Genomic DNA, 15945 nt, shown 5'->3' with positions numbered 1-15945 from the left:
GTAAACGTTTGGTTCCAAGTAAGGGTTCACAGGCTTGGGTGGATTATAGATTTTGTGACCTGTACATCAGTAGGGGGTAGCTTTTTCATTTAAAGGGGAACTACCGCAAAATAAAAATTTAGGGGCTTATTTATCAACGTTCGAATTTATCTCAGTATTTCTAATATCCATCTCCAAGCAACTCCCGAATGGACCTTTATTTATGAAGAAAAGAGACCGAAAAAATAGGGTCGGGCAAAACTCCAAAAACTTCAGAGCTTTCCCCGAAAACTCAGAATTGTTCGGAGTCTTCCACAAAAACTACAATTTTTTCGGAGTTTTGAAAAAAAATTTTGCGCCGCAACCCCAAAATCATCAGATATGGGTACGGACATCAGCACAGACACTGGGACCTTCCCCATTGACTTTTAGATTTCAATTGTGTGACCTTTACATCAATAGGGAGTAGAGCTTTTTCATGTAAAGGGGAACTACCACGAAAATGAAAATTTAGGGGGTTATATATCATGGTCCGAATTTATCTCAGTATTTCTAATATCCAACTCCGAGCAACTTTGAATTCCCGAATAGACCCTATAAAAAAAAAAAATACTCAGAATTGTTTGGAGTTTTCTGCAAAAACAACGATTTCTTCAGAGTTTTCAAAGTTTTTGGCACCGAAACTCCAAAATCATCAGATATTGGTACGGACATCAGTGCAGACAGTGGGACCTTCCCCATTGACTTATACAGGACCTCAAGAGCTTTTAGATGTCGGGGTTCTACAAATTATTCAAGGTTTGGATATTCGGAGCTTGATAAATAACCTCCATCATACTGATATAAGAAACTTATTAAATAATGCTTGGTTTTTTAAATAATCAAGTTTATATTCACAATTCCTCTCTCAGAATCTGTTTTTCTTCTTTCTGTCTTCATTCAGCAGTTGGGTGTCAGATGAATGATCCAATATATCTTATAGAGGGGCTCCTTTCCAAGCAGATGTATTAGAGCTCACTCAAATAACTGATTCCAGTACAAACAAAATAACTGCCTTTTGCACAAATTCTGCATGTAGAGAGACGTGATGTCTGCTGATTTTAATAAAGTCAGCTCTAATACATCTTCTAGGCAAAAGGAGCCCCCCCTATAAGATATATTGGATCTTACTGCCAATGAATATCTGACACCCAACTCCTGCATGAAGACAGAATGAAGAGAAACAGATACTGAGAGAGGGATAGTGAAGATAAACTGGATTATTTCAGAAACAGTACAGAAAATTGAATTGATTGTATTTAGAAAGTTTCTTATTTCAGTATTTTCACAATAGTTCCCCTTTAAGGACAGTCTTCACCTTAACTAGGCTCTATAGTATAAGGTTACAAGCCTTGATCAAAAAAGCAGACATGTTGTTGGCCTTGGCTAATGGAACCTGAAAAAGAACAGCCATGAGTTACATTGACAATCCAGGATTCAGTTTGGCTGTTTATGGAGGATTCAGATTCAACTGATTTGGAATCCAAGTGAATTTGCCTGAACCTAATCCAAACCCTCAAAATCATGTGACTTTTGATCACACAAACAATGAAATTGGGTTTTTTTTCTTTACCCTAAATTACATATTCAAATCAGGGTTGGGATTTGGCAGAATTCTTCATGATAGATCCAAAATAATGGACTTGGTGTATCCTTAGTACTAGTTAGTAAATGAAAATGAATGGCAACTACACCCAGCTTTTAAACTGAATGAATATTCCTTTCGAGAAATCATGGAAAGATGAACAAGAGCAGCCGCATGAAGTACAGGTGAATGATAGAACTGGCTACAGGGCCCAGTCTGAAGGCAAGAAAATATTTGGGTAAGATATTTAAGAACATAGGTTGCCACATGCCATCACTTTGTCTTCAATTTTTTTTTGGGCCTCCCCTCAACTTCCCCACTTTCCAGAGACACCAAGAGATTGGGACAGAGCTTCTGTGCAACCTCCCAGGTCCACAGACACAGTTCAACTCGGTGAGGTGTCCATTTATCACTGGATGCTGCAAAAGAAACAGAGCATCTTAACTGTATGGTCTTTACAAGAGTTCTTACTCAAGTTTTTTTATGGCCACTATTGCGCCTGCTGAGCGTATATGTTCCTGCAGAACTGTGCGTAGGCAAATGCCAATGCTGGTATAGATACATGGTATTGTTCTGTACAGGCTATGCGCAAATATAGGGGACTACTTATTCTGGAATACGTTAATAGTATCTCTCTCTACAGAATTGTGCTTAGTACAGGGGAATACCTATGCTGCCATAGTTTTATGGGATCTCTCTGTACAGACTATGAGCAAACGTAGGGGACTGTTCCTGCAGAATTGTGCTTAGTACAGGGAATACCTATGCTGCCATAGTTTTATGGGATCTCTCTGTTCAGACTATGAGCAAACGTAGGGGACTGTTCCTGCAGAATTGTGCTTAGTACAGGGGAATACCTATGCTGCCATAGTTTTATGGGATCTCTCTGTACAGACTATGAGCAAACTTAGGGGCTGTTCCTGCAGAATTGTGCTTAGTACAGGGGAATACCTATGCTGCCATAGTTTTATTGTATCTCTCTGTACAGACTATGAGCAAACTTAGGGGACTGTTCCTGCAGAATTGTGCTTATACAGGGGAATACCTATGCTGCCATAGTTTTATGGGATCTCTCTGTACAGACTATGAGCAAACTTAGGGGGCTGTTCCTGCAGAATTGTGCTTAGTACAGGGGAATACCTATGCTGCCATAGTTTTATGGGATCTCTCTGTACAGACTATGAGCAAACTTAGGGGCTGTTCCTGCTGAATTGTGCTTAGTACAGGGGAATACCTATGCTGCCATAGTTTTATGGTATCTCTCTGTACAGACTATGAGCAAATGTAAGGGGCTGTTCCTGCTGAATTGTCCTTAGTACAGAGGAATACCTATGCTGCCATAGTTTTATGGGATCTCTCTGTACAGACTATGAGCAAACTTAGGGGCTGTTCCTGCTGAATTGTGCTTAGTACAGGGGAATACCTATGCTGCCATAGTTTTATGGGATCTCTCTGTACAGACTATGAGCAAATGTAAGGGGCTGTTCCTGCAGAATTGTGCTTAGTACAGGGGAATACCTATGCTGCCATAGTTTTATGGTATCTCTCTGTACAGACTATGAGCAAATGTAAGGGGCTGTTCCTGCAGAATTGTGCTTAGTACAGGGGAATACCTATGCTGCCATAGTTTTATTGTATCTCTCTGTACAGACTATGAGCAAACTTAGGGGGCTGTTCCTGCAGAATTGTGCTTAGTACAGGGGAATACCTATGCTGCCATAGTTTTATGGGATCTCTCTGTACAGATTATGAGCAAACTTAGGGGGCTGTTCCTGCAGAATTGTGCTTAGTACAGGGGAATACCTATGCTGCCATAGTTTTATGGGATCTCTCTGTACAGATTATGAGCAAATTTAGGGGGCTGTTCCTGCAGAATTGTGCTTAGTACAGGGGAATACCTATGCTGCCATAGTTTTATGGGATCTCTCTGTACAGACTATGAGCAAATGTAAGGGGCTGTTCCTGCTGAATTGTGCTTAGTACAGAGGAATACCTATGCTGCCATAGTTTTATGGTATCTCTCTGTACAGACTATGAGCAAACTTAGGGGCTGTTCCTGCGGAATTGTGCTTAGTACAGGGGAATACCTATGCTGCCATAGTTTTATGGGATCTCTCTGTACAGACTATGAGCAAACTTAGGGGGCTGTTCCTGCAGAATTGTGCTTAGTACAGGGGAATACCTATGCTGCCATAGTTTTATGGGATCTCTCTGTACAGACTATGAGCAAATGTAAGGGGCTGTTCCTGCAGAATTGTGCTTAGTACAGGGGAATACCTATGCTGCCATAGTTTTATTGTATCTCTCTGTACAGACTATGAGCAAACTTAGGGGGCTGTTCCTGCAGAATTGTGCTTAGTACAGGGGAATACCTATGCTGCCATAGTTTTATGGGATCTCTCTGTACAGATTATGAGCAAACTTAGGGGGCTGTTCCTGCAGAATTGTGCTTAGTACAGGGGAATACCTATGCCGCCATAGTTTTATGGGATCTCTCTGTACAGATTATGAGCAAATTTAGGGGGCTGTTCCTGCAGAATTGTGCTTAGTACAGGGGAATACCTATGCTGCCATAGTTTTATGGGATCTCTCTGTACAGACTATGAGCAAACTTAGGGGGCTGTTCCTGCAGAATTGTGCTTAGTACAGGGGAATACCTATGCTGCCATAGTTTTATGGGATCTCTCTGTACAGATTATGAGCAAACTTAGGGGGCTGTTCCTGCAGAATTGTGCTTAGTACAGGGGAATACCTATGCTGCCATAGTTTTATGGGATCTCTCTGTACAGATTATGAGCAAACTTAGGAGGCTGTTCCTGCAGAATTGTGCTTAGTACAGGGGAATACCTATGCTGCCATAGTTTTATGGGATCTCTCTGTACAGACTATGAGAAAACTTAGGGGGCTGTTCCTGCAGAATTGTGCTTAGTACAGAGGAATACCTATGCTGCCATAGTTTTATGGGATCTCTCTGTACAGACTATGAGAAAACTTAGGGGGCTGTTCCTGCAGAATTGTGCTTAGTACAGAGGAATACCTATGCTGCCATAGTTTTATGGGATCTCTCTGTACAGATTATGAGCAAACTTAGGGGGCTGTTCCTGCAGAATTGTGCTTAGTACAGGGGAATACCTATGCTGCCATAGTTTTATGGTATCTCTCTGTACAGACTATGAGCAAATGTAAGGGGCTGTTCCTGCTGAATTGTGCTTAGTACAGGGGAATACCTATGCTGCCATAGTTTTATGGGATCTCTCTGTACAGACTATGAGCAAACTTAGGGGACTGTTCCTGCTGAATTGTGCTTAGTACAGGGGAATACCTATGCTGCCATAGTTTTATGGGATCTCTCTGTACAGACTATGAGCAAACTTAGGGGCTGTTCCTGCAGAATTGTGCTTAGTACAGGGAATACCTATGCTGCCATAGTTTTATGGTATCTCTCTGTACAGACTATGAGCAAATGTAAGGGGCTGTTCCTGCTGAATTGTGCTTAGTACAGAGGAATACCTATGCTGCCATAGTTTTATGGTATCTCTCTGTACAGACTATGAGCAAACTTAGGGGCTGTTCCTGCTGAATTGTGCTTAGCACAGGGGAATACCTATGCTGCCATAGTTTTATGGTATCTCTCTGTACAGACTATGAGCAAATGTAAGGGGCTGTTCCTGCTGAATTGTGCTTAGTACAGAGGAATACCTATGCTGCCATAGTTTTATGGTATCTTTCTGTACAGACTATGAGCAAACTTAGGGGCTGTTCCTGCTGAATTGTGCTTAGCACAGGGGAATACCTATGCTGCCATAGTTTTATGGGATCTCTCTGTACAGACTATGAGCAAACTTAGGGGACTGTTCCTGCTGAATTGTGCTTAGTACAGGGGAATACCTATGCTGCCATAGTTTTATGGGATGTCTCTGTACAGACTATGAGCAAACCAAGGGGATTTCTCCCTGATAAAGAAAGGGCGATATTGGCCCAGTTGAGCAGGACACTCCTCTAGTGATGTACAGGGAAAAGCATGCAGTATATTATGGTATGACACAGCAGGAATAGATTAGGGCAAATTAACAGCCTGTTGAAAAGGACATGCGATACCATAAATCGTATCTTCCAAGATTAGGGCTAATTTGCAATAATATCTGTGAATATTTCTGTGTGCTGTGCATCAGCAGCTTGAATCCTACTTCTAAAACATATCCCACTTAAGCTTTGTCAGTCACCTTGGCTCAGTGCTGCTGCTTTTCTTTGTAACTCCTCTAAGTATCGCAGGTAATGCTTGAGTGTATACTGCACCGGTGTCAGTCCAGGGATACTCTCTACTGCTTCATCTGCCATAAAAGCAGTCAGCTCTGGGGCCCCTGCTGCCAGCACCGCTGATAGGAGAAAAATATATACGAGAAGTTTCAGCTGTTTTTTCTGCTTCCCTCCCACGAAAGTAATTAGCCAGCGAATAACATTCTAAAATAAGTACTTGGCCAGCTTGGCTTTTTTTCCTTAAAGGTATAGTTCACGATCAAATTTAAAGGGATTCTGTCATGATTTTTATGATGTCGTTTTTATTTCTAAATTACATTAACACTGCAAGTAATTCACTCTATAATATAAAATGTAATTCCTCAACCAGCAAGGTCATTTTGCCTGGTCATGTGCTTTCAGAAAGAGCCAGCACTTTAGGATGGAACTGCTTTCTGGCAGGCTGTTGTTTCTCCTACTCAATGTAACTGAATGTGTCTCAGTGGGACCTGGATTTTACTATTGAGTGGTGTTCTTACATCTACGAGGCAGCTATCTTGTGTTAGGGAGCTATTATCTGGTTACCTGCTGCTGTTGGTGGGGGGGGGGGGAGGGAGGGGGTAATATCACTACAACTTGCAGTACAACAGTAAAGAGTGACTGAAGTTTATCAGAGCACAAGTCACATGACTGGGGGCAGCTGGGAAACTGACAATATGTCTAGCCCCATGTCAGATTTCAGAATTAAATATACCAAAATCTGTTTGCTCTTTTGAGAAATGGATTTCAGTGCAGAATTCTGCTGGATGAGCAGTAGATTTTTAGATTGTTATAAAGACACTTTTCAATTACTTTCCATTATTTAATTTTGTACTGTTTTTCCAAAATCTAAGTTTAATGTTCGTGTGTCTCTGTTGTTTCAGTCTGACAGCTCAGTAATTCAGGTGGAGACTCTAAACTGTTACAATTTTGCAACATTTAGTTGATCCATTTCTCAGCAGCATCTCTGGAGTATTAACAACTATTGTATCAATACCAACAGCTGCCTGTAATGAAACTCAGGGATTCTGCTCAGCAGGGACAAAGATAAAAAAAAATGTATCAACTAAATGTATCTAAATGTATTTAAAACAGCTAAAGAGTCGGCGACCCCCCTCCCAGGGCTGCTTCAGAAGTTGAAAAATTACACTTTACACTTCAATATTAGAAAAACAGTCACACATAGAATAAAGAAAGTCATAGGAAAAAGTCGTTATTTCTGTGATCGATCTGAACCCAACTAGTTTGTTTGAAGGTGAACAACCCCTTTAAGCATGATGGATGCATGTGATATTCTGAGATGCAATCAATCTTCTATTTCTAATATTTTATTCTTTCATTAATTGCCTACACGTGAGTCACATTGCAATGTAAAAAAAAGTTGGAGAGCAACATAAGTATGCAAAAAGTTCCCGGGGGGCCCACATATGGGGTGTCATTAGCTATTGGTAGCCTCTATGTGGACCAGCAGCCTACAGGAGGATATGTTTGGCAGTACACGTGGTTTTTACACAACTAAAGCTTTTCTTCAAGCCAGGAAATCAAAAATAATCACCTGCTTTGAGGCCACTGAGAGCAACATCCAAGGGGTTGGTGAGTAACATGTTGCTCGTGAGCCACTGGTTGGGGATCACTGCTCTAACTCTTCAATAACAATGTGTTCTACCTAAATGTTACTATGATATCAGGTGTCTTTTGCTGCTATAAAAGATATTGTGATGTGAAGTGGGTTTCTCAGTGGGACAGTATAGCAGGGTCAATTGCCTATACCTCTACAGGGGTAAGATTGTTATTGGCATATACGCATACATTAAATGCTATGGGATGCTATGGCATATTGAACAGTTTTAGTTTAAGAATCCATCCTGATGTTGCTAGCCTACAGCTCCCTTGATAACATGGTGGATTATGGTTAGAGCTGTAGTTCAGCATCATCATGGTCATTTGTCGTTAAAACAATCCCCTATAAAGATGGACAGTTCTTATTGCTATTCTATCTTCCCCTTTACTGACCAGAAGCCGTAGCAGGACCGATGCCCTTCAGCTGGCACAGCTCATTGATTGCAGCAGAAACGTCAGGCAGGAGTTCAAAAGCTTTACCAGTGCAGGTCTCCACAGCCCCATCAGGATTGGATGCCACCAGCTGCTGCAAGCGGGGGCGGAACTTTCCCCTCTGTCCAATAAGAGCAATAGAGAGGGACTCATTAGAAATACCGGTATCTGTTGTAATAAACCACTAAAATCACCTATGATTACGTATCGGTGGATACGAGACACGTTAGGACGTGTAACTTTTATTAATATGGAATAAATTTTGTTTTTACTTTATTGGCTGGGTCCAGGAGTACGTGCTCGTTTGTTTGCTTGTATTCTCACCTCAAGCTATGGGTTCAGGGCACGGCACCCGACTCAACTGCCGTCCATGGTGAGAAGCTGATAATATTTTCATTTCATCACATACATTGCATAGATTGAGTCTGAAGGCGACGGACCTGGGGTTTTACACCCAGGTCATTTTTTCCATCAGGTGTAGTTCAACTTTACTTTGCAGCCCATTGCATTGCTCGGAGACATATGGATCCGTGCTAATTATTATTTGGTCATTTATATTGCAAGGATTACAGCCGGTTGTACACATTTATTATTTATATTATACAATTGCCAATTCTAAGCAACTTTTCAACTGACTGTCATTTTTTATTTTGTATAGTTTTTGAATTATTTGCCTTTTCCTTCTGACTCTTTCCAGCTTTCAAATGGGGGTCACTGACCCCATCTACAAAACAAATGCTCTATAAGGCTATAACTTCACTGTTATGGCTAATTTGTATTTCTTGTCTTTCTTTTCAGGCCCCTCCTATTCATATTCCAGTCTCTTATTCAAATAATTGTATGGTTGCTAGGGTAATTTGGACCCTAGCGACCAGATTGCTGAAATAACAAACTGGAGAGCTGCAGAATAAAAAGCTAAATAACACAATAACCACAAATAATAAAAAAATTAAAACCAACTTCAAATTGTCTCCGAATATCATAATAAGTTAATTTAAAGGCAAACAACCCCTTTAATAAGCGTTAAAGACCAGTTTGTGTTCTTACTGGCAAACCAAAGAGCCTGATCTCATACAGAAAAGATATTCTAGCAACATAAATGTGGCCTCCATGGCTACTCACAGTCAGCTTCCACTCCATCAGCTTCACCAGCTCTTCCCGGGTTAAGTGTTTCTGAGGACGGGCAGCTATGCAGGGTGGCAGTTGCTCCTGGTACCTGTATAAAATTGCATACATGGTAAGTATTATGGCTTGTTAGCAGCCAGAGAGAATGAAGGTGGGCCACCAGTAAGAGGCACGATCACCTTCCAAAGGTCTCTCTAGTATAGACCTATAACATTATCAGTATCATCAAACTCCATATCCCTAACACTATGGGTTCATGTGACATGAAATGGCATGACCCAATCAGAAAGAAGGCTTTGTTGGTAGTAGGGAGAGTTACTTCCTTGTAGTAACAATGGATAAGTAGGTCCCAAATGAAAGGTAATCGGTGGGAAGGAGGAGTGGTCCTTATAAATCCTTTTGTATTTGGAATAAAACATTCATAATCCAATGGAGAAATTCATGTTTATTTCTAGAAATATTTATATCTGGTTCTATAAAGTTTATGACAGATTACCCTTAAGCTGGTCATACGTGAAGAGATCCGCTCGTCTGGTGACATCACCAAACGAGCGGATCTTTCCCCAATATGCCCACAAACGGCAGGGCTAATCGGCCCTAGGGCTGAACGAAGGATTACAACAAGGAGCAATGGGCTATGACGGGTCGGTCGACGGAGAAATTAATCTTATCTGCCTGTGTAAACCTTCTCGATTGATATTGTACACAGGCAGATAAGATGCCTGTGTAAATTTTCAAACTGCAGTTTTTTGCTGAATAAACACCATTTTTTTCCTTGGATAAGACCTGTGAGTGCATGTCTTATTTGGGACAGTTATCTGATTGTTTGAATGGCTGCCCCCATGGCTACACAGCAGCTTGTTTATATAAACTATAGTAGTACTTATCTGTTATCTACTGTGTATCCTGTGCTTGAATGGCTGTCCCCATGGCTACACAGCAGCTTGTTTATATAAACTATAGTAGTACTTATCTGTTATCTACTGTGTATCCTGTGCTTGAATGGCTGCCCCCATGGCTACACAGCAGCTTGTTTATATAAACTATAGTAGTACTTATCTGTTATCTACTGTGTATCCTGTGCTTCAATGGCTGCCCCCATGGTTACACAGCAGCTTGTTTATATAAACTATAGTAGTACTTATCTGTTATCTACTGTGTATGCTGTGCTTGAATGGCTGCCCCATGGCTACACAGCAGCTCGTTTATATAAACTATAGTAGTGTTTACGAAGCAAACACATCAGTTTTACCAGTGCAGGGCAACACTCCATTATATTTTCATTACTTTAAAACACTTTAATTTGTTGATGTTACTCTTCTGCACTCTATTTTTGGTAATCTTTGGGGTTCATGAGAGAGAGAGAGAGAGAGAGAGAGAGAGAGAGAGAGAGAGAGAGAGAGAGAGAGAGAGAGAGAGAGAGAGAGAGAGAGAGAGAGAGAGAGAGAGAGAGAGAGAGAGAGAGAGAGAATATAGTAATAGGAGAGCACTCCAAAGTAGCAAAATGCTGTGATTTATTAAAGACTACTACCAGACATGTTTCGGGTCTTGCATACCCTTAGTAGCTGGAGCTGGAATAAGTAGCTTTGTCTTAGGACAACGATCCTCCATTGGGGCCTACAGAGACCGGTCGGAGGAGGACCACATATTTGCACAGATTCTCTCCCCATTGGATGGGATTTTCAAACCTGCCCGACTGATATTAGTCAGTGTATTTTTACACTAAAAGAAGTTAAAGGAGACATATAGCCGCCCGCTCCCCTGCACACACTGGGAAAGGAGGAAGCAGGAAGTGGAACAGATGGGCAGGACTAGAAGGGTTCTTGCAGAAACCAGAAACGCAACTTTTTAAAGAACATTCCTTCTATATCTAAAATAGTTTAATGAACTGGTACATTCTTGTTTTTTACAGACTATGTCTCCTTTAAAGGTATGTCCTTTCTGCCACAAACATTTCACCCTTTCAAAGGAGAACTGAACCCTAAAAATGAATGTGGCTAAAAATTTCATGTTTTATATAGTGAACTTATTGCACCAGCCTAAAGTTTCAGCTTGTCAATAGCAGCAATGATCCAGGACTTCAAACTTGTCACAGGGGGTCACCATCTTGGAAAGTGTCTGTGACACTCACATGCTCAGTGGGCTCTGATTGGCTGTTGAGAAGCTAAGCTTAGGGCTCGTCACTAATTATCCAGCAGAAAATGAGCTTCCCTGGCTGTAATATAAGCTGATGCTACAGGTTTGCTGATTATTAAATTCTGATGCTAATTGCACTGGTTTCTGTGCTGCCATGTAGTAATTATGTGTATTAATTACTAATCAGCCTTATATTGTGACATTTCTATTCTATGTGTACTGTATATTGTGAGTGGGTCCCTAAGCTCAGTAAGTGACAGCAGCACAGAGCATGTGCAGTGAATCAGCAGAAAAGAAGATGGGGAGCTACTGGGGCATCTTTGGAGACACAGATCTTTACTGCTAAAGGGCTGTGGTTGCCTTGGGCTGGTACAGAAGCACAAAACATCAAGTACAACATTTCTAGCTACTTCTTTAGTTAGGCTTTAGTTCGCCTTTAAAAAACAGACAAGGCAATACAGCACCTAAATAGGCAGGTTGGTTTACAGCTGGACAGTCTGGTTGTACATGTACAGTTTATGTCTCACTCACCATTTATCCAATGATATGAGTTTCTTTTTCTTGGTGCCTTTGGCCTCAATTACATCCCAGTAAAGGTCGGACGTTCTCTGCCACACCTTAGGATCCTCCGAATGGAAAAGCCCTGATTTTTCCGCCATCTTGATTGGACCACAGCCCAGTCTAAAAGCAGAGAGTTACCCTCAGAAAATTACATTTGTGGTGTACTCTGTAGGCCTTATATAACTGTGTCATTCGATTGCTAAAAAGAATACGATTAAACTCAACCGAGTTTTTTTTTTTCTTTTATGAAAAAACATGGCGTTAATAATTCAAGAAAAAAAACTAGATTGCAAGGAAATCTCATGGTTTCATTTGGGCAGATTCAACTGTTTAGAAAAACCTTGGAAAACAAAAGAGTTTTGAACGCTGAATATTCATCATCCATTGACTTCCACAGAAGCTTGTCAGAAATTAGCTGTCAAATTTCATTCCAAGTTTTCAAGAAATTGCAAATTTAAAAAAAAAAAAAAAAAAAAAGAATTGAGATTGCTGTAATTTTTTTTTTGAACCACAGAAAAACACAATCTCGAATTTTAAGAAATAGGACCCTAACCCTAATATGTAATATAAGATGGTAAGTTTTCCCAGAAGCAGTAACCCATAGCAACCAATAAGATGTCTGCAATTAAACAGGTGACCAATAAATGCTTCCTGCTGATTGGTTGCTATGGGTTACTGCCCCTGGGCAAACTTTGTGCCTTTAATTACATAACCCCCTTAGTGTCTGTTGCAGCACACCGGCTGTGCTCACAATTAGGGTTGCCTTGAACTCAGCAGTAATAATATTAGTTCCCCTATCATTTTTTTGTAAATGTAATTTAGAAGATTTGGACCAAATCAGTATCTAGAAATTAATTTTAAGTACGATGTAGAGAGTGAAATTCTGAGACAATTTGCTATTGTTTTTTACTTTTTAGTATATTTATTTGAATTATTTAGCTTTTTATTCAGCAGCTCTCCAGTTTGCAATTTCAGCCATCTGGTTGCTAGGGTCCAAATTACCCTAGCAACCATGCATTGCTTTGAATAACAGACTGGAATATGAGTAGGAGAGGGACTGAATAGAAAGTAATAAAAAGTAGCAATAAGATTATATTTGTGACCCTCTTATTTTTCAGTTACCCCAATTTGAAAGCTGGAAAGAGTCAGAAGATTAGAAAACTACAAAAGAAAAAAAATGAAGGCCAATTGAAAAGTTGCTCAGAATTAGCCATTTTATAACATACTTAAAGGTGACCCCCCTCCCCTGTTTAATACTGTAAAATGAAGTATTAGGTCCAGGCAGTGCAAACGTATCAGAGCATTTATTTAGGCGCTATAGCATGAAGCTGTGTACAATACTGGTCTAATTTTGGATGCATTATGGGGGTTATTTATCAAAGATCGAGTGATGGTTTTTTTTTTTACCTTGAATGACTTCGAAACTCGAACATTATCTTATTTAAGACAACGTTTCTAAAATTCGAATCAACATTACCGACCCGAAAACTCAAATTAGAACGGAACTCGATCTGAGTTTACCTGAAAAAAACTCGAATATCAGAACATTTTCAAAGGGTCAACGGACCTCTGCCATTGACTTTAGGGGTGCACCGAATCCACTATTTTGGATTCGGCCGAACCCAGAATCCTTTGCGAAATTTTCTGCCGTATACCAAACCGAATTTGCAAATTAGGGGTGGAAAGGGGAAATATTTTTTACTTCCTTGTTTTGTGACAAAAAGTCACGCGATTTCCCTCCAAGCCTATGCAAATTAGGATTCGGTTTGGCCGGGCAGGAGGATTCGGCCGAATCCAAATCCTGCTGGAAAAGGCCAAATCCTGAATTCGGAGCATCCTTAAAGGAACAGTAACACCAAAAACTTAAAGTATTTTAAAAGAATGAAAATATAATGTACTGTTGCCCTACACTGGTAAAACTGATCTGTTTGCTTCAGAAACTCTATAATAGTTTATATAAACAAGCTGCTGTGTAGCAATGGAGGCAGCCATTCAAGCACAGGATACACAGTAGATAACAGATAAGTACTACTATAGTTTATATAAACAAGCTGCTGTGTAGCCATGGGACAGCCATTCAAGCACAGGATACACAGTAGATAACAGATAAGTACTACTATAGTTTATATAAACATGCTGCTGTGTAGCCATGGGGGCAGCCATTCAAGCACAGGATACACAGTAGATAACAGATAAGTACTACTATAGTTTATATAAACAAGCTGCTGTGTAGCCATGGGGCAGCCATTCAAGCACAGGATACACAGTAGATAACAGATAAGTACTACTATAGTTTATATAAACAAGCTGATGTGTAGCCATGGGGGCAGCCATTCAAGCACAGGATAGACAGTAGATAACAGATAAATACTACTATAGTTTATATAAACAAGCCGCTGTGTAGCCATGGGGGAAGCCATTCAAGCACAGGATATACAGTAGATAACAGATAAGTACTACTATAGTTTATATAAACAAGCTGCAGTGTAGCCATGGGGGCAGCCATTCAAGCACAGGATACACAGTAGATAATAGATAAGTACTACTATAGTTTATATAAACAAGCTGCTGTGTAGCAATGGGGGCAGCCATTCAAGCACAGGATACACAGTAGATAACAGATAAGTACTACTATAGTTTATATAAACAAGCTGCTGTGTAGCAATGGGGGCAGCCATTCAAAGCTGAAAAATGAGAAAAGGCACAGGACACACAGCAGATAAGCGATAAGCTCTGTAGTAAACAATGGGATTTTTCAAATGTTATCTAATATCTACTATGCATCCTGTGCTTGAATGGCTGCCCCTATGGCTACACAGCAGCTTGTTTATATAAACTATAGTAGTACTTATCTGTTATCTACTGTGTATCCTGTGCTTGAATGGCTACACAGCAGCTTGTTTATATAAACTATAGTAGTACTTATCTGTTATCTACTGTGTATCCTGTGCTTCAATGGCTGCCCCCATGGCTACACATTAGCTTGTTTATATAAACTATAGTAGTACTTATCTGTTATCTACTGTGTATCCTGTGCTTGAATGGCTGCCCCATGGCTACACAGCAGCTTGTTTATATAAACTATAGTAGTACTTATCTGTTATCTACTGTGTATCCTGTGCTTGAATAGCTGCCCCCATGGCTACACAGCAGCTTATTTATATAAACTATAGTAGTCTTTCTGAAGCAAATACACCAGTTTTACAAGTTCATGGGAAATGGTACATTATATTGTCATTCCTTCAAAACACTTTAATTTTTTGCTGCTACTGTTCCTTTAATTGACTTCTACATAAACTTGGCAGGTTTTATTTAGGTGGTGACCTATCGAATTTGAGGTATGATAAATTGTATTTGTGCATTTTGACCAATAATTCAACTCAAAAATCTTAATTTACCATTCGAACCTTAAAAGGGGTGGTTCACCTTTAAGTTAACTTTAATATGTTATAGAATGGCCAATTGTAAGCAATCTATTGGTCTTCATTATTTATTTTGTATAGTTTTTTTTATTTGCCTTTTTCTTCTGACGCTTTCCAGCTTTTATTGGGGGTCACTGACCCCATCTAAAAAAATACTCTGTAAGGCTTCAAATGTATTGTTGTTGCTACTTTTTATTACCCATCTTTCTATTCAGGCCTCTCCTATTCATATTCCAGTCTCTTATTCAATTCAATGTTGCTAGGGTAATTTGGACCCTAGCAACCAGATTGCAGAAATTCCAAACTGCTGAATAAAAAGCTAAATAACTCAAAAATCACAAGTAATAAAAATTGAAAACCAATTACAAATTGTCTCAGGATATCACTCTCTACATCTTACTGTAGTGGAAAAGACAATTAGGCTGGAAAAAACAGGAAAAGAAGAAGAAAATAAGCAGCAACAAGGGGGGTGGGATCCGTCACACCCACCACTGAAAATCCTGAATACACAAAGAAAAGGCAGCAACATCTGTAAACAAAACTTAAACTACCCATTTTCTACCCACGACTTGAAGACGCTCACCAAACTCACTCACTGCCGAGAGGGAACGCGGGTACTTTCAAAGAGGAACTCGAGTAGGCGGGGCTTTACAACGCAAGCCTCTTTCTCCTGTTGGGTCCCTAAGACATGTGGGTGCGGCTGAGCCTTTCAATATCGCTTCCTGGATTTGCGTTCCAAGTCTCGTTCTGGTTAAATCCGTCCTATGGTCT

At 40.2% G+C, this 15945-nt stretch overlaps 1 protein-coding gene across 3 annotated transcripts; it reads right to left on the bottom strand.

Moving 5' to 3' along the window:
• Positions 1-1630: 1630 nt before the first annotated feature.
• LOC121397877 lies at positions 1631-15893 on the bottom strand. 3 transcript variants are annotated; one of them, XM_041575875.1, is made up of 6 exons: positions 15767-15893; positions 11723-11872; positions 9053-9146; positions 7892-8051; positions 5827-5979; positions 1631-2022 (listed from the first exon to the last, which is right to left on the bottom strand). In XM_041575875.1, the coding sequence occupies exons 2-6, from the start codon at positions 11848-11850 to the stop codon at positions 1877-1879; spliced, it is 681 nt and encodes a 226-aa protein (XP_041431809.1). In that variant the 5' UTR covers positions 11851-11872; positions 15767-15893; the 3' UTR covers positions 1631-1876. The 3 variants fall into 3 exon arrangements, with proteins under 3 accessions (XP_041431809.1, XP_041431807.1, XP_041431808.1); XM_041575873.1 differs by having other exon boundaries at positions 15758-15890; XM_041575874.1 differs by having other exon boundaries at positions 15737-15834.
• Positions 15894-15945: the final 52 nt, after the last annotated feature.

This window comes from Xenopus laevis, chromosome 9_10L, assembly GCF_017654675.1.
Source record: "Xenopus laevis strain J_2021 chromosome 9_10L, Xenopus_laevis_v10.1, whole genome shotgun sequence".
In the NCBI taxonomy this organism is placed as follows: Eukaryota; Metazoa; Chordata; class Amphibia; order Anura; family Pipidae; genus Xenopus; species Xenopus laevis.
This window is presented reverse-complemented; position numbering and strand designations above follow the sequence as displayed.